An 18,687-nucleotide genomic window follows, 5' to 3' on the forward strand; every position below is an offset into this window, starting at 1 on the left:
GTGACCGGCAAGAGACAGTCCCTCAGATAACCTGGTCCCAAGCCATGAAGGGCTTTAAAGGTGACAACTAGCACCTTGAATTGCACCCTGAAGCAAATCAGCAATCAATGCAGCTCCTGCAAGAGAGGTGATACATGCAGGCCACTGCATTTTGCACCAACTGGAGCTTTCGGATATTCTTCAAGGGCAGCCCCATGTAGAGTTCATTGCAATAGTCAAGACAGGAAGTGATTAGGGCAGGAATGACTATGAGTAGGGACTGTTGGTCCAGGAAAGGGCATAACTGGCAAACAACCCACAGTTGTGCAAAGGCCCTCCTGGCCACAACCGCCACCTGCTCTTCGAGCAGGAGTTGTGAGTCCAGGAAAACCCCTAGATTACGCACAGGGTCTGTTTAGGGTAGTGCCACCCCATCCAAGACCAAAGGTGGCAATTCTCCCTGACCCAATGAATCCCAAACCCAGAGCCACTCAGTCTTGCAAGGGTTTAGTTTCAACCCATTGTTCTGCATCCAGCCCCTAACAGCCTGTAGGCACTGCAAGAGGGAAGACACGGCATCACTTAATTCACTACAGGCTGAGCTATACAGCTGAGTATCATCAGCATATTGGTGATAGCTCAGTCCATGGTGACAGATAATCTCTCCCAGTGGCTTCACATAAATATTGGAACAGGAGCGGAGAGAGTACCGAGCCCTGTGGAACCCCGTAAAGCAGTGGGAGAGGGCTGCATCTCTCCCCTTCTATCAACACTGACTGAGAGCAGTGCAGAGGGCGGAAGTGAACAAGGATAGCAAAAGGCCTCTAACTCCCATCCCCCAAAGTCACCCCAGGAGAACACCATGGTTGATGGTATTGAAAACTGCCAAAGGTCAAGTAGAGCAAGGATGGATGCACTATCTCCATCCCACACTCGCCAAAGATCATCCAAAAGTGTGACCAATGCCATTTTTGTCCTGAATCCTGACTGGTAGGGGTTGAGTAATCCATTTCATCCAGAAACCTCTCGATCTGCCGCACGACTACCTTCTCAACAACCTTCCCCAAAAAGGGAAGATTGGAGACAGGTTGGAAATTATCCAACTGGGTGAAGTCCAGTGATGGCTTAAGAAGTGGGCGGACCACAGCCTCCTTAAAGTGCTGGGGCACTGCCCCCTCCTGTAGGGAAGTATTAATCACCGCCAGAATCCACCCACCTGTCACCTCCTGGGAAGCTTTCACAAGCCAGGGGGGAATGGGTCTAAATGTTTGCATGCATACTCCCTAGGATCCTGTCCACTTCCTTGGGAGCAACAGGGTCAAACTGTTCCCAGATAACAGGGCAAGAACCTGCCTTAAGTAAAAAAAATATACCAATATTTTTGAATATTTTTTTTAAATGTACACAGGCACCACTATTATGTTCAACTGTTAGCCAACATCTGAAGTTGAAGCATTTTTGCTCTAATTATAAAGTACCAAATAATCTATATTTTTATAGAGGTGGGTGAGTGAGGGTGGAACAGCCGCTCGTGCAACCCCCTTCATCAGCCATGTAGAGCGCCATTCACTGGCATTTGGAAGGCGCCAAGCTGCGGGAACCGGGCGGCGGCGAACAGGTGCTCATGCGGCTTGGTGATACCCTTAGGTCAGTGAATGGCGCTGTGCCCGGCTGCAAAGGGGGTTTGCCAGGTGGCTGCTCGTGAGCGTGGTCGCTTCATGGCTCTTGTGTTGCGCTGCTGCGACAGCACAACACAGCCATTTGCCCATGAGGCTGTGCCCGGCTCTTTGGGAGCCCACTCGCAAAAGATCAGCCATCCGGCAACCCCCATCTTCAGCTGGGCACAGCGCTGCTTACCAACCTAGCGGTATCCCGAAGGCGCCAAGCAACACTATCACCTTTGCCTCCCCCCAGGTTCCCGCGGCTTTGCACCTTCAGGATACTGCTAGGTTGGTGAGTGGCGCTCTGCCTGGCCAGAGATAGGGGGTTATCCAGGGGGCTTATATGCAGGGGGGGGCTTATATTTTTGCCCACCAGAAAAATGTGGCATGGCTGTATTATGAGGATATGTCGTATTTTTGGGGAAACACGGTACCTTATTATCCTTTCAACTCTTTACATCATTACTGACATTTGCATTAGCAATATTCAAGTTACAATCATATTTTCTGTTGCTTTGGCGTGCTTCTAACAGACATTATGTAAATTTGTTTAAATTAACTATTGAGAGATATTTACAAATAATTAAGCATGTTTATATAGTTTTATAAGCGATTTCTCAATACTGTGTCAAAGATATAGCCTTTATTAGTACAGAGAAAGAGTGAATAAGTATGCATGTTTATAAAAACAAGGAATAGAAGAAAGGTTAAAGATAGAAAGCAAGTTAATTTACAAGGGATAAAAAAAATACTGAAAGCATTAGGATTAAAAAAATTCATAGGTTTGGGAAAAAAGTTAAATTACTGAAACAAGCTGGATTTTCAAAACAAAAATTCTTAATAACAAAGATTAAAAGTAAAAAATGACCCCACTGCATTTAGTCAGCACAGTACATACCACAATTTAGAATTAAGAATTCTATTTATAATTTTTACATACCAGTTCCTCTTTGCTTTGATTCCTACATGACAATTCTGTGTCCATTGGAATATCATTAGGCTCATTGTCCAAATTTTGCTTCTCTACTACAGATGCATTAGCCACACTGAAGATTCCATGGATATTAACTCGCACTTTAACTTTAACTTTTGAATTATCACCATCGTTTTGGGGACCAACATTTTGAATAACAAAATGGCCTAAACAATACAGCAATTTGGCACTGGTTAGTACACTTACTTATTTATAGTAAACATATTACAAAAACATTTATGAACGTATACATCACTTATTGTTTTTAATGATGGTTTGAAGTGATGATGCCTCAGACTGTGGCCTAACTTCCAGTCACGTGATTGCAAGTTGGGCACTTAGCAACTGGATCCATTTACAACGGTTCAGCATCTTGCAGTCACAAAATTGTAACCTTCCCAGCCAGCTTCTGAGAAGCAAAGCCAATTGGGGAAGCCAGAATCACTTAATCACCACATAATTTGCATAATGACTGCTGTGATTTCGTTAACAGCCATAAAAATAGTAAAAAAATCAGTTCTGCTTACATGATGACTTGCTTAACAATCGCACTGCTTAATGACCAAAATTCCAGTCCCAGTTATGGTTGTAAGGTGAGGATACCTGTATGCATGCATCTTTGATGGGCAACTTCCTCAAATGGCTGCTACTGCAGCTTACAGTTTTCAGGCATAGCTCCAGTAGCAGCCATTTGAGGAAGTTGTCCATAGAAGTTTAATAAATAAATGCCAGTCAGACATTTGTTTCCATTAAGAAGAAATAGAAGTAAACAATACCAAACCATATCTGTTTGGTGGATAGAAAGCCTTGAAAAATATATTACAAGCACTAAAATCTAATTGAAAACAGTAGAATAACCAGTTTCCTCTAGTGCTATATGCAACAGCATCCTATTATCCCTCTATAACCTTCTCCAGAAGGGGAAGATAAGGAACATATAAACATAGGATAATAGGATACTCAGAATCCAAAATATTTTGTACACTACAATCAACAACTGCTAAGTAAAAGAAAATACAGGCAGTCCTCGGTTAATGATAGTAATTGGGACAGGAATTTATATTGCTAAGCAATATGTTTGTAAGGTGTGACTTGATACGATTGTGCCACTTGGTGATAGCAAGCCCTAGTTACTAGTAAGTGACATATCCAGAAAAATACAAAATATATTAAAGCAAAAGAACTAAGCATTGTGCACAGAAAACAAGACATTACTAATTAAAAGTTATTTTATAAATAAATCTATTAGGTGAAGATTCTCATAATTTGAAGCAAATCATTTAAAAAGTTTTTGTTGTCATGCTCAGCAAGTAACCAAAGCATTTACCTATTCTTGTATCAGGATAAGGAACATCATGAGGATGTGTATAAAATGCTTCCAATTCAAAAGGCTCTTTTTTGTGGAAAGTAATAACTTTTGAGAATGGAGAAGCATGATTTTTGTTGAAGACTTCACATTCACTATAGAAAAGAAGAGTGCTTATAATTTAAACTCAAAAAGAATTACAAATAATGAGAAGAATAGGAAAGTAGATACAATGTATCTAATTACCTGAAGCCAGAGAATTAAAGACTGAATCTTAAAACTAGTTACTTCCATATTATAATTGTGTACAATCAATAATTCATAATAAACCATCCGTTATAAATCTTATTTTCACAAAACTAATAATTTTGAGAGGAAGTTATATAACACAACATTTAATATTAATTTAATGGAACTTTACAATTGTAACCTCTTTAAAGATAACAAGCTAGGATACGTACAACTCAATACTTAGACAAACACTATAGGAAGTTGAGAGGAACTCATTTAAAAATTAACTACAGAATGGCCTCCAGTTACAAGTCTTTGCAATTAACAAGCAGTGTCCACGCACGCGCAAACATACATGCACTTACACACAGTGAGGGGGAAAGAGAAAGAGAGAGAAAACATAAAATAAACTCTACTTTAAATTCAAAAACTTAATTCCAACTTTAAATTGTTTCTGTAGGTACATTGAAGATTAACCGAAGACAAATAAGGCTACATAAACTGGATAGCAAGTACATAGCAGAGTTAATATGACATGAGGATAAACCCAATATATTCCCTTAGTTCTCTTGTATTTCTAGAATAGTCAGGGAGAAAGAGGGGAAGTATTGATGGAAGAGCAGTATAGTTATCGTCCTTACAACTTGAGTGGAGAGGAAGGAAAAGTAATGGAAGCAGAAAAGATGAAATCAGCAGGATTAGGTCAAGATATTCTGTTGCTTGAGTCAGAAGAGCAATCTGTTTTCCCAATATGCGTAGCATATAAGATTGGCTAAGATACTTTGAAGTACAAGATAAATGTACTGGAAGTATTTTTTTCCCCCTGGAAGCAAAGGCATTAAAAAAATCAATTAACTAGGCTGTCATGACCTTAAACTCCGGAAAGGAACTGCCTTTCTCTTTCCAATGTAATTAAGTGCCTTGGGCACTTAATTTTTTTTAAAAATGTACCTAACACTGAATTGACTCTCAAGCCCAGCAGAAAATCAGAAACAGGTAGAGTCATGTGAAAAAGAAAATACACCTTCTTTGAGTTCTGTGGTTTTACATATCAGGACATAATAAAAAGATTATTCACAAGTGGAAAGCATTCAAGACAGTTGCCAATCTTCTATTAACCCTCCAAGACTGAGTGGCTGTGGCTACCGGCACCTCGGTTCAGCCAGCTGATTCCTTCGCTGGCCATAGGGGGCGAACAGTTGCCCCCTGTGGAACGGGCGCGCAATTTGGGCGTCCTCCTTGATGCCCGGCTGTCAATGGATAACCATGTGGCAGCCGTGGCAGCCGTGGCAGGGGGGCGTTCCACCAGGTTCGCCTGGTGCGCCAATTGCGCCCCCTACTGGACCGGGATGCCCTACGCACGGTCACTCATGCGCTGGTGACGTCCCGCCTGGATTACTGCAACGCTCTCTACATGGGGCTGCCCTTGGGACGCGCCCGGAGACTGCAGTTAGTTCAGAACGCAGCCGCGCGGGCTGTGATGGGGAGTACGAGGTACTCCCACGTAACACCTCTCCTCGCGAGCTGCACTGGCTACCTGTGGTTTTTCGGGTGCGTTTCAAGGTGCTGATTACCATCTTTAAAGCGCTCCATGGCACGGGACCTAGTTACTTGCGGGATCGCATCCTCCCACGTACATCCCTGCGGCCAATTCGCTCACACAGGGAGGGGCTTCTCCTGGTGCCGTCCACTAGGCAATGCCAACGGGCGACACCAAGGAGTAGGGCCTTCTCTGTGATGGGCCCAACCCTCTGGAATGACCTCCCCCCCGACATCAGAACCACTACTGACCTCCGCTCCTTCCGGCAAAAATTGAAGACTCACCTGTTCCGACTGGCAGGCTTGGCATAACTACAACTGTTCCTCCTGGTAAATGTACTAGTAACTGGTTATTTTAGGGGTATTGTTTTTAATTTAATTTGTATGTGTTTTAGGGTTTAAAATTATATTTATATACTGGCTCTGTACAGTTCTTTTAATTTTATTTTAACCTCCTCCATTCCTACTGTACATATTCAATTCTATTTATTGTATTTTGTATATTTTTTACATGGACTGTACACCGCCCCGAGTCCCTTTTGGGAGAGGGGGCGGTCTAGAAGCACGGTAAAATAAATAAATAAATAAATAAATAAATCTTCTCAGGGGCAGACATCCCAGCAAATTCACCCCAAGGTTATACTGTACAATGCTCAGAAGATTGCAAAAAAACCCAAGAGTTACATCTCAGATTCTACAGGCCTTAGTTAGCATATTAAACATTAAACATTCATGACAGTACAATTAAAAAAAGACTAAGGAAGTATGATTTGTTTGGAAGAATTGCCAGGAGAAAGCCTCTTCTCTCTAAAAAGAACATGGCAGCATGGCTTAGATTTGCAAATTTGCATCTGAACAGATTATAAAACTTCTGAAACATTGTCCTTTGGACAGAAAAGACTAAGGAGATATCTGGCCATAATATATAGTGCCATGCTTGGTGAAAACCAAACACAACATATCAACACATCTCATATCAACCATCAAGCATAGTGGTAGTGAAGTGATGATTTCAGCTTGTTGAACTGAAACAATGTTGTAAAGAAGAGTGGACCAAAATTCCTCCACAACTAAGTGAGAGACTGAAAAAGTCATACAGAAACCATTACGTTCCAAGTTATTGCTGCTAAAGATGGTCCTGCAAGCTGTTGAATCCTAAAGTGTACTTAGTTTTTCACACATGGCTTCTCCATTTTTGCTTTCTTTTTGTAAAATAAATGATGACATGCTGTAATATGCCATGTGTGGTTGTTCATCTGAGCTTGCATTACCTACTCTTAACAACTAGAAAGAGCCAGATGATTTTTACTATGTCCTGATATGTAACACCATAAAACTTTGTCAAGAGGGTGTACTTTCTTTTTCACATGTAAGTATCTGAGTACTTAGAAAAACAGAGTTATGTTAAGCTTCAAAATTATTCTATCCCAATGCTCAGTAGTTATTGCTTTCTCATCCCATAATGAGCATGAATGTCATATTCATAGAAAAGATGAGATGAGAACGCCTTGTCTTTGCCAAAATGAATTTTGGAAATGCTCATAAAAGGAAAGTGAGAAGAATGCTTACTATAATGTGAATAGCAAAAGGATTGTGGGGCTCTGCTCTTCAAGGAAAATAAAAACATGAAGAATTGTATTTCTCTACAAGATAAAGAAATTATGTAATAGTTTTTCATGTTTAAATCAGTGGACTTTATAATTTATAATTCATACAAATAATACTTGTACAAAGTTAACAAATGGCAAATCTAACCTACTTTTGTTTATAGATATACTATCTACTGTTTTTTCATATTTTTAAATCTCAAAACTCTTACCCTGTTCCTTCCTCATAAGATGATTGCCACCTCAGAGTAATTGAGTAAGGAACAACATCTGTGATGGAAAATTCACGAACTTTAAATGCTGGGGACAGAATTGCACACTAGAAAAGAAATGGAGTATCACTCAGATATGTGTCTGGTACACGTTTATTTTATTTATTAGGTACTAGTCAACTACATTTTAACTTCACAATTATAAAATCTAAGAAAAATTGTTGTAGCAAAATCTATGCTGTTGGAGATGACTAGTAACTTTGTTTCTGTGACCAGAAAAATCATACAAGAGATGTGACATTGCTCACAAACAGAGCTCAGCTGTTTCAGAGAACAGATTCAAGATTAGTCAAAATGATTAATTTTAATATATATATATATATATATATATAATTTAATTTGTTAAATTGGTTAAATAGCTGTGTTACCTTCAACTCCTTAATGTGAAGATTAATGTAATTATAGCATGCGTCTTTTGATAAATTTGCAAGACCAAGAAATTTAAGTAGTTATACTGAAAAGAAAAACAGTTAACACACCTGTAATGCACAACCCCTTGCAACAGCTTCATCTGCATTTAATGTGGTACTTATCTCTTTACAGAAAAAATTGCAAATCTGTTCCTTCACAGCTGGAATACGAGTTGCTCCACCTACTATTTCTACACTGTAAATATCTTCACGCTGTAGTTCTAGGAGACAACAGGAGATAATTTGTTTTTATGGATGCAAAATATAATCAGTTTTAGAGGGAATGGATTCATTGGTGGAGAGACTGCAAGAATGGAAGCAGTTTCTCTATCATACATTGGCATGTCTCTTCTGTTAACATGAAAACCTACTGAATACTTGTGGAAATTCTATTTTAGAAATATACTTACCATTCTTATAGGTAATAGGACTCTTAAGAATTAGATAAGCATGCCAAAATAATAGTGAGAAATTAATGCCACATATAACATAGGAAGCTATCTTCTAGGTTCCTAGCAGAAGTGAATACATAATGAAAATAGATGATAATAAAAATAAATATGGTATAGTGTACAGTACTAAATTGGCAGTGAGGATTAACAGCTGGAAAAAGGTCGTTTGATCTGTTCAGTTTCATTAAAAAAGACAAAAAGGCCCCAAATATGATATATGCCTTTCTTGACTCTCTAAAGCAGTGTTTCTCAAACTTGGCGACTTTAAGTCCTGTGGACTTCAACTCCCAGAATTCCCCAGCCAGCTATGCTGGCTGGGGGATTCTGGGAGTTGAAGTCCACAGGACTTAAAGTTGCCAAGTTTGAGAAACACTGCTCTAAAGAGACAACTATAAAAGTAAAGTAAGCAGACATATTGGATAATTTTTCTTTAATATTAACCTTTGTTTTTCAGCTATACCCTAGGTTCTTAGGATTTCTGCTGTTCTAATTGCAAATGTTCATGTTTCTGTAACCAAAACGGATATCCAGTAGAAGAAAAGTCTTAGGAAGTTTATGAGAACCCCAACTTCTGAAGAAATGGGCATATTTTAACAAAAATAAAGCAATTCCAGGACAGGGCCTCAAAACAGTTCTATAAAAGAAAAATATGTTCAAGGGCCATGAAGACCTAGAATCCTAAGAAAGAAGCATTTCAAACCACAACATTTTAATGCAAACTTCATTTCTTTTGCTCTACTCTGATTTTTACTTCTATTATGATTACTATTGGAATAGAAGAAAAATAAAAACAGTTATGATAAAATGCTTGTCTTCATCCAGATTGGCTATACTTAAACCATTATCAGTGGAAATAAGAACCATCAGAATCTTAAATGAGCTTTGGGACCATCAGGAGGATGGATACACAGATGTTCTATACTGAACTCATACAATATAACCAGAAATTAAGTTCAGAACACTGTGCTCTGCTGGTGCATGGTACAATATTTCAAAGTGATGGCCAAATAGTGAGAACTACCATTTAACAAATGAACTATAGCAAACTAGTGACTATTGACAAGTATAAAATATAAGGTAAGTTTTCTTTTTTCCCTCTTAGTTTTGATTGTTTTCATCTTTTACTGTACATTTGTACCGGCTACTTGACTATATCATCCTGATCTCTACAAAGTCTATGAATCCCAAGGACCTGTTACTTAATTTCTTGAGACTTATGATTTTGGTTGCTTATTCAGTGTTAGAGCTGAATCTGTATATGTACAATCTAGCTCTTCTTTCCCAATCTTCTATCAAATATTTCCTTCCAGCACATTTTATTTTCTTTCCAAACCAACGGAGTATTCAAATACAATTATGTACATGGATTAGGACTCTGTCTGTCTGCTTATCCATTAGCATGATAACAATCTAAAAACTAAGTAGGATTGGATCAAATTTGGTGTGAAGAACTGAACAAAAGAAAGATCAAGTTCAAAAATAGACTGGATCAAACCAGAAACTACAACATAAAAAAAATCCAAAAAATTTCCCCAAATGCATTGCTTAGGGAAGAGGCAATTTGGCAGCTGTTCAGCATATTACCAACTCTTAGAACCTTTCCTTCCTCTTTGTCACATGACAGAGCATCTAGAAGTCATACTTTGCATGTTTTTCTTCTCGTTTGCTTTCTAATCTGTGGTTGACGGGCCGGGTGGGTGTGGATAACCAGGTGGGCATGGCCAGCTTGACCCCATTCACTAGGCGTAACTTTGTAAGTGTCAGGCCTGTAATTATATTCTTTTTAGGATCTTTGGCCTGCCACACTTTTTAATAATTCTCTATGCTGTTTCATTAGTGTAGTAGTTGGGAGGGAGGAATAGAAAGGAGTAGGATTGTAGAATGGATTGTTGACATTCTTTTGTAGAAGCCAAGGTCATCTTTTGTCTTCGCATCTCGACACCTGGCCGGAAGAAGATGGGTGTACATGCCAGCGTGGAAGGATATGATTGGAACATGTGATGGATTTGTGGGTGTGGGGAGAGATCATGAACTTTCAACTGGTTGAACTTAGGGGATGTAATTTAGAGTTGGAATTTCCATAGCCGTGCTAACATGCCTGCGGAATAAATTGCACCTTAAAGGATGTTTTGCCTTGGACAATGATTTATTTCTGCATGGTATTTAGAACCCTAACATTATTCCAACTCTCTACTTTAAAATAATTCACTAGCTCCCTCCCCCTATCAATGGGGAAGGGCTGGTGATGGAAGATCTGGTGATGGGGGCCTCGGCATTCCCAACGCTGACCGGGACAGCATAAATATCAGCGAAGAATAAATGAGAAGCTTTTGGTGATAAGAAGCTGAGTGCGGAACTGGAACAAAGGCAATGGAATGCTGCTTCCAGTTTAATTGCATCAGGAGGAATGCAGGAGGAGACACGACAAGACGAAGGAAGGTCACAGAAATATTTCTTCAGCAAATTGTGAGTGCATGCTCCCCCTCCTTCCCCCCAGCTTGGAAACAAGGCTTGGGAAAAAAAAACCCTAGAACAGAGGTTTGGGCTCCTTCCAGACGGCAATAAATGAAATGGCTTGTCACCCTGCAATTAGCTGGGAGAAGGATTCCCTTTCAAAATGGGAATTTCAAAGGAGGCAGGAAGAAGGAATTTTTCCAGCATCTGTCACTTGCAAGCCACCACAAATGGGGCTGCAACCAGTAAATGAAGCAAATTGGGCAGTAAATTGGGCTTTCCTCCCAGGACTTGGATGGAAGAGATGCTACTTACAAACTCCTTTGCCATCAGCATGGGGAAATGCTCCAAGCCAGCAGAGGGCACCTACTTGGCCCATAACTCCTCCAAGCCAGCAGGAGGGTCCTTGGCACGTAAAACCCCTTAGCCAGCCATCATTGGTTGAGCTGCAACCTGTGAAGCAGGCAACCCCGGGATGGGTCTTAACCCCAGGTCATGGATGGGAGGGATGCCAGTGGGCACCTGCCCTCCCTCAGCAGATGGCACCATGGCAGAAAGCTGGGCAGTGGCCAACCGAGGGATTGACCTCCCCACCGGTTCCAGTCTCCCCTGCAAGGCCCAAAAAGGTTCTTACCAGACCTTCCTACAGAGAAGAAATCTTCATGGAAGAAGGGATTACCAAACAGAGGCCTGCATTGTGGATGGCGGGAAAATGTGCGCCTGCAAGGCCCCAAGTGGTTCTTACCCCACCTTCCTACAGAGTAGCAATCACCAACATGGAAGAAGGGATTACCAAAGCCAGGCCTGCAAGATGGGAAGCGGAACAAGGTGCATCTGCAATGCCCCAAAAGGTTCTTACTCCCCCTTCCTACAGAGAAGCAATCTCCACCATGGAAGAAGGGTTTACCAAGGGGGCAGCTGCAAGTTGGAGAGCAAGGCAGTGTGATGAAACGGTTCCTGAGGTTAGAGATGTAACTAGGTTCCATTCCTCGTGGGGCCCAATTAAATGCTAAATGCCACCATTGTTGTCAACTTGGCCACAGAGCGTCAGAGTGCTTGGCTCCAGCCCCAATGCCACAAACGTGCGCACCAACCACCACGGCGGTAAAGAGAGGGTCCCAGATGCCACCACAGAAGAGTCATCTGGGCCAACAACCTCTGGAAGAGGATCCCCAACTTAAGGTGAGGAAGTGTCCTACCAAGGGGGAGGCCTCGGAAGAGGAAAAGGCAGACATTCTCCGGAGGAGGATCCCCAACTTAAGGTGACAAAGAGTCCAACTAAGGGGGAGGCCTCAGAGGGGGAAAAGCCTAAACAACCTCTGGAAGAGGATCCCCAACTTATTGTGACGAAGAGTCCTACCAAGGGGGAGGCCTCGGAGGAGGAACAAGGCCAGCCGTGGATGATTGGATCCAAGAGCCCAGAACCTACAGCACCTGCAGCAGAGAGCCCGAAACGGCCATGGGAAGAGGTCGCAATGGACTTCATCATGGAACTCCCAGACAGCAGTGGGCATAAAGTAATTTGGACTGTTATTGATTTGTTTTCTAAGCAGGCACACTTCATTGCTTGCTCAGGATTGCCATCTGCAAACGAATTAGCGAAAATGTTTGTGAAACACATTTATCGCCTGCATGGAGTACCCAAGAGGATCATTTCAGACCGCGGAGTCCAGTTCACAGCCAAGTTCTGGAGAGAGGTCCTGAGATCTATTGGGTCCACACAAGAACTGAGCTCAGAGGTTCATCCCAGCATGAACGGCGCAGCAGAGGGAGCCAATGCGGTGGTGGAACAATACATCAGGTGTTTTGTGGACTATCAGCACAACTGGTCGGACTTGCTACCCTTCGCCGAAGTGGCGTACAACGATGCGGTCCACAGCAGCAGAGGATTAGCGGGTTTCCAGATTACCAGTGGCATGGAAGTTGTTGCCATGCCTGAGTTGCCTAGAGAACCTCCTTCTTTCATGTCTTTGAGTGAATGGATGGACATGCTAAAGAAAGGATGGGAGAATACGAAGAAGGCTCTAGCAGTTGCAGCAGAAGCCTACCAGAAGCAAGATGATCAACGTCGCTCACTCCTAAACCCCTACCGTGTGGGGGACAATGTTTTTGTATCTACCAAATACATAAGATTAGAAATGCTTAGCAAGGAATTGGGTCCAAAATTTCTAGGTCCATTCCCAATAGTGAAGATAGTTAACTCAGTTACAGTTCAACTCAGTCTACCCAGAAGTCTAGGGGAAATTGACCCAGAATTTCATTGTAGCTTGTTGAAACCAGTAATTGGGTCTAACAGAAGAGCATCCACCCAAGCTCAATCTCCTCCTGTGGTGATAGAAGGGGAAACACAATCTGAGGTGGAAAAAATTGTAGATTTCAGGCTGAATAGGGGTTGCTTACAGTACTTAGTGCATTGAAAGGGTTACCCTTGGTCTGAAGTTAATTGGGTAAACAGTGGGAACCTAAAAGTGGAGAAGTTAGTAAAGCAATTCAATGGGAAGTTTCCCGAGAAGTCAAGGGGTTCCCCTGGGTGGAGAAGAGGTGGTTAATTTTGTTATGTTAACTTTTATGTTATTCTCTTTGCAGGAAACGTTTTTCTTTTGAGGAGAGGCCGCCTGTCAGGCCTGTAATTATATTCTTTTTAGGATCTTTGGCCTGCCACACTTTTTAATAATTCTCTATGCTGTTTCATTAGTGTAGTAGTTGGGAGGGGGGAGTAGGATTGTAGAATGGATTGTTGACATTCTTTTGTAGAAGCCAAGGTCATCTTTTGTCTTCGCATCTCGACACCTGGCCGGAAGAAGATGGGTGTACATGCCAGCGTGGAAGAATATGATTGGAACATGTGATGGATTTGTGGGTGTGGGGAGAGATCATGAACTTTCAACTGGTTGAACTTAGAGGATGTAATTTAGAGTTGGAATTTCCATAGCCGTGCTAACATGCCTGCGGAATAAATTGCACCTTAAAGGATGTTTTGCCTTGGACAATGATTTATTTCTGCATGGTATTTAGAACCCTAACAGTAAGAACACCAATACCAAAATATTATTTTTCAATTTCCATAGACATTAAAAAATTAAGGAATATTCAATGTGATAGGCATGATCTACAGTAGTAAGCAGAAGCCTTTATATTAAATATAAGCATTCAAAATTAACTGTTGCAGCATTTACTTACTAGCTTGTTCCATCACTGCTCTCAAAGGAGGTTCTACTCTGGCCAGAAGAGATGCACACAATTGTTCAAATTGAGCCCTATTTTAAGAAAAGAATATTAAATATTTCAGGCATAAAAATGGTTATCTCATAATTCCCACTTTATACAATGAATATGGTACCTGTTCATTTTGCTAGAGACATCAACGTCATTCATAAAGCATTCTATGTTTACTGGAAGATCAGAAGTATTTGCACTCATTAGCTTCTTCAGTTTTTCACATTCCTGGTATAACCGCAGCAATGCTCGACCATTGTCCTTAACATTAAGTTTATATTTCATCCTGAACTCTTCACAGAAATAATCTACCAAAGCATCATCAAAGTTTCTACCACCCAAAAAGGGATCAAATGTAGTAGCAAGTACCTGTGAAATTAAGCACAATAATAAGGAATATAAAAGCAAGCAAGAAAAAAAAGACTTGTGGTTAGATAATGCAAATAGAAGTCTAATGCAGTGTCCATGCAAGAATAATCCACTGTATAAATCTGCTGGCATTACATCTTTATCCTTATTATTATAACTATTATTATTTAAGATTTAATCTTCAATTCAATTGATAGTCTGAGACTGATAAAACTTAATAGTTCAAGTCCTAACCAAGGACCTAAGAGCTATTAAGGTAGCATCTGAGTATATAGGCAGTTCTGAGTAAGGTGGAATTTATTTATTTTCTGTTTTAACTTATTTTTTATCCTGTTTTATCTTTCTTATTTATATGTTGCTTCAACAATTTACCTTCAATTTTCCTTTGTTAAAAGCACAAATAGAAATCTGGTAGGCAGAATGTCCCATGTCTACAAAAACCACATTCCTTGGTCTCTCGTCTGGGGCTGGTAGATCCTGTTTATAAATTCCATAGGCTAAAGCAACTGCAAGAATGTAAAGAGTAAATTCTATGAAGTAGAAAAGCTTTAAAAATAACTTATAGAATTATGAAAAATCAAGTAAAATAAAGAAAGCACACTTTTTTTGCAGGGTTTTCAGTGTTCTAACATCAGAAACAATTAGCTTCAAAATATTGGTTGCGCTGTAACTAGTTATGTGCAAAACTATTATTCTAACTACTTTGGGAACATAACAAACCAATCAGATTTACTGACATTTCATATGCTTGGAAAAAATGGAATGGGAACACTGAAATATTTCAAGATGGAACAATTTCATATATCTTGGTAATTTATCACTGTGTATGTAAGTATTTTCTAAAATAAATCAATTAGCTTTAGGAAACAATATTGTTTGATTATTTTAAATATTTTGAAACTTTTAAGGGAAACAGTTTATTTATTTTTCCTGGCAGTCCTTTATCCTTGTGCTTGGCAATCCACATTTGCTAAGTTCACATCTGAAGGCTGCTCCTAAATATTCAAAATGCCATTTATTTTTCTTTTAATACTGTCAAATTATAAGAATCTCCAGAACATTCATTTCTCTTACTTATGTTCTAATAATATTCATTACAACTCATTGAAATTACTTATAGTTAAAAATGGCATAATTTGAAGAATTTGCCTTACTCATGAAACTTAAAAACTTTCTCTCTTGCAGTCCTTCCTTATAAAAATGGTGAAGATACAACAGTGTGCATATTTAAGACAAATGATTTGTGGTACAGTATTAATGTCACATTTACTTACACAAAATAAATAAAGCCAGTTTTCAACCTTGGAAACAAAAGCATTGTGCAAATTTGTTTATAAAATGCTATCCTAGAACTGTTATATTAGTCATATTTAACTTATTCTGGCAGATTTCTGAACAGATGTTCATTAATGTTGCTTCAAGAATTTACAATACTTATTTTAGTAGAAAGCACTCATAGTGGAGGATATTTTTACTTGTGAGTAAGGTACCCCAGTATTTAGTTGTATACGGTATAATTTTAAATTTGTTTAAAAAGCAAAACTACTATATATAACAAGTAAAACATAAATTTACCTGCTGTAGTTTCATTCATTAGTCTCAAGCAATTTAAACCCGCCACTTGCACTGCTGCTATAACAGATCTTCTCTCAGCATCAGTAAAAAAGCTTGGGATCTGTGGAAAAATGTTTTCTATTAAATTAATTTCACCATATTCATCTTTCTAATGAGTTTTCTACATGTAGCTTATGCTATTACAAAAACTTAAATTATAATCCTGAAATATGCAATTTAAATATAGTTGTGCCAATTAATCCAATGTTTCAGTATTAATAGGCTAATTAAAATATATAGATTACACATATTTCCAATGGATTCATTTGGAATAATTTTAAGGTTCTATGAGGCCTTAAGTCAAATTAGATCACAATGCTGCAGAAAGACATATATTTTGGCTGTACATATTTCCTATTTTCAATTTTTGCTTTTCCACAAAATGTCAGGTTGAGAAGAGAAATGGAGCTGAGTAGCAGTCTACATTTCAATAATGATGAGTTCATGAATAATCTGTATGTATATGGGTAGTCCTTGGTTTACAACCACAATTGAGGCCAACATTTCTAGTGCTAAGTGAGACATTTGTTGAGTTAATTTCGCCTCATTTTACAACCTTTCTTGCCACAGTTATTAAGTGAATTACTGTAGTTGCCAAGTTAGTTTGGCTTTCCCTTTGACTTTGCGTATCAGAAAGTTGCAAAAGAGGATTATGTGATCATGGAGATGCTGCAACGGTGGTAAATGTGAAAAACTGTCATAAGACATTTTTTTCAGTGTCATTGTAACTTTGAAAAATCACTAAATAAAATGTTATGAGTTGAGGACTACCTATAATGCCTGGAGCAAACCCTCTACCTGCAACACATGTAAGCTAATAACTAATTAAGCAACTTAGGTATAAAACTTAAATGTATTATTTGGTAATTGGGTTTCTTGTAAAATAATATCAACAATGTATATGAGTTTCATGATGTGCTGGCCACAAAACAATGAGAGGGAATGAACAATGTGAATTATTTACTTTGCCTCAAAGCAATTAATTTTCAGCACATGTAATGAACATCCTAAATCTATATGTCTGAATTTCGGCAGACTTTAGCTTATCAAGTGTCTATTATGTATGCAACTGCTTACTGTTTACACATTTCATTATCAGTAATTGAGAAATCAGAAAAGAATATCTAGGAAACAAAACTTTATTAGCTTATAGTTTAATGTTATAAGCTGCCCAGAGTCACGAGATGAGCGGCAAATAAATCAAATAAACAGAGCTGACTTTCCAGGAACATGTTATAATCTAATCATTCCAAATGTTATATAACATTATTATTTTATAAGTATATCATTATAAAAACTTACGGAAATGACACAATCTGCTACAGGCTTTTTAAGCGTACTTTCTGATGTCTCCTTAAGCTTAACCAATAGCATACCAGTAACTTGTTCAATAGCAAATAATCTCTCTTCATCCAAATAACGTACCTAGAATTTAAAAAACATCCAGATGAATTAATAACGAACTAGAATACATAGTAGGCACTCATGTTGACAAAGATGTTACACTCATTTTATTATTTCTAGCATCCTCTATTTGGTGAGATACGTTAAAACAGGGGTCCCCAATCCTCAGGCCACGGCCCACTACTGGGCTTTCAGAAGCAAGCGGCATGTGAGTGTGTGAGCAGCTCCACTTGCATGGGCGAGTATGTGCATCAGCACAGCACCATTTATGTGAGTGGCAAGTGTATGTGTCTGCTGTTCGCACAAATGGAGCTGCACCTATGTGTTCACATGCCACTCACATGTAACTATTCCCTCTCCCTCTCCCCCCTTGCCAGTCAGCAAAGCTGGAAAGGTTGGGGAACACTGCATTAGAAGGACCAGTTCTTAAAATGTATTGTTCTGTGTATTCTGACAGCAGACATCATAAGAGAAGGTTCTATGCTCACCTTCACTCCTACACTTCCATTAGGTAATTTCTGAAGCTCATATGGCAGTTTCTCTTTCTCAGACTTTATAAAGGGATCATTAAATGCTCTCCCATGCAGCTTTTTAAATCCATGTAATGTATTCTTAATATTTGTGATAATCTGTGAAAATAATACTACGGTATTAATTTTGCATGTTCATATTAAAGTTCCTTTCATCTTACAGTTTTTCAATAGTTTTATTAATTTATTAGTAAAAACAATATCTCATTCTTATTATGCATTTATAATTCTTTAGTACTGTAAATAAGATTTTATTTTATGCAAGACATAAATACCTAAGTTCATAGTGTCCACTGGTGGTAATACTATCAATGCTTTTGATTTAAAGGGAGTTTTGTGAATAAATTTTCTTATAAAAAGTTAAGAACTGCTGCTGAAAAAAATAACTTTTAAAATAATTATAAACTTATGTTTACCTGGCTTTTTGCTGCATTTCCAATAGTCCGGGCTTTGGATCCCAAAGATATACAGGCTCTGAAAAACAACAGATACCCTATAAATGTGCACGAAGAAATCACATTGTTACCTATAGGGCTGTGAAAGATGCATCAATCTGAAAGCAGAAAAAAATGAGTTTGCAATCCCTATATACACTAAGCATGCATGTATGTATATATGTATGTATGTATGTATGTATGTGTGTTACAACCCCTGGTATGCCCAAATACTT

At 39.0% G+C, this 18,687-nt stretch overlaps 2 protein-coding genes across 2 annotated transcripts in view; one reads left to right on the top strand and one right to left on the bottom strand.

The window, feature by feature from the left end:
• MFSD8 (major facilitator superfamily domain containing 8) overlaps positions 1 to 18,687 on the top strand; it is a 253,501-nt gene that overhangs the window by 56,179 nt on the left and 178,635 nt on the right. The window lies entirely within an intron of this gene.
• Positions 1 to 18,687, bottom strand: part of HSPA4L (heat shock protein family A (Hsp70) member 4 like) — a 33,809-nt gene that overhangs the window by 12,143 nt on the left and 2,979 nt on the right. The window contains exons 2-12 of the mRNA XM_081959911.1: positions 18,434 to 18,491; positions 17,976 to 18,116; positions 17,386 to 17,508; positions 16,045 to 16,144; positions 14,842 to 14,975; positions 14,225 to 14,469; positions 14,065 to 14,141; positions 8,048 to 8,199; positions 7,509 to 7,615; positions 3,941 to 4,074; positions 2,581 to 2,780 (exon numbers count right to left, since the gene is read on the bottom strand). Of these exons, the coding sequence (XP_081816037.1) occupies positions 2,581 to 2,780; positions 3,941 to 4,074; positions 7,509 to 7,615; positions 8,048 to 8,199; positions 14,065 to 14,141; positions 14,225 to 14,469; positions 14,842 to 14,975; positions 16,045 to 16,144; positions 17,386 to 17,508; positions 17,976 to 18,116; positions 18,434 to 18,491 (1,471 nt within the window). The remainder of the gene's footprint in view (positions 1 to 2,580; positions 2,781 to 3,940; positions 4,075 to 7,508; positions 7,616 to 8,047; positions 8,200 to 14,064; positions 14,142 to 14,224; positions 14,470 to 14,841; positions 14,976 to 16,044; positions 16,145 to 17,385; positions 17,509 to 17,975; positions 18,117 to 18,433; positions 18,492 to 18,687) is intronic.

The sequence above is a fragment of the Natrix helvetica genome, assembly GCF_964273705.1.
Source record: "Natrix helvetica genome assembly, chromosome: 7".
In the NCBI taxonomy this organism is placed as follows: Eukaryota; Metazoa; Chordata; class Lepidosauria; order Squamata; family Natricidae; genus Natrix; species Natrix helvetica.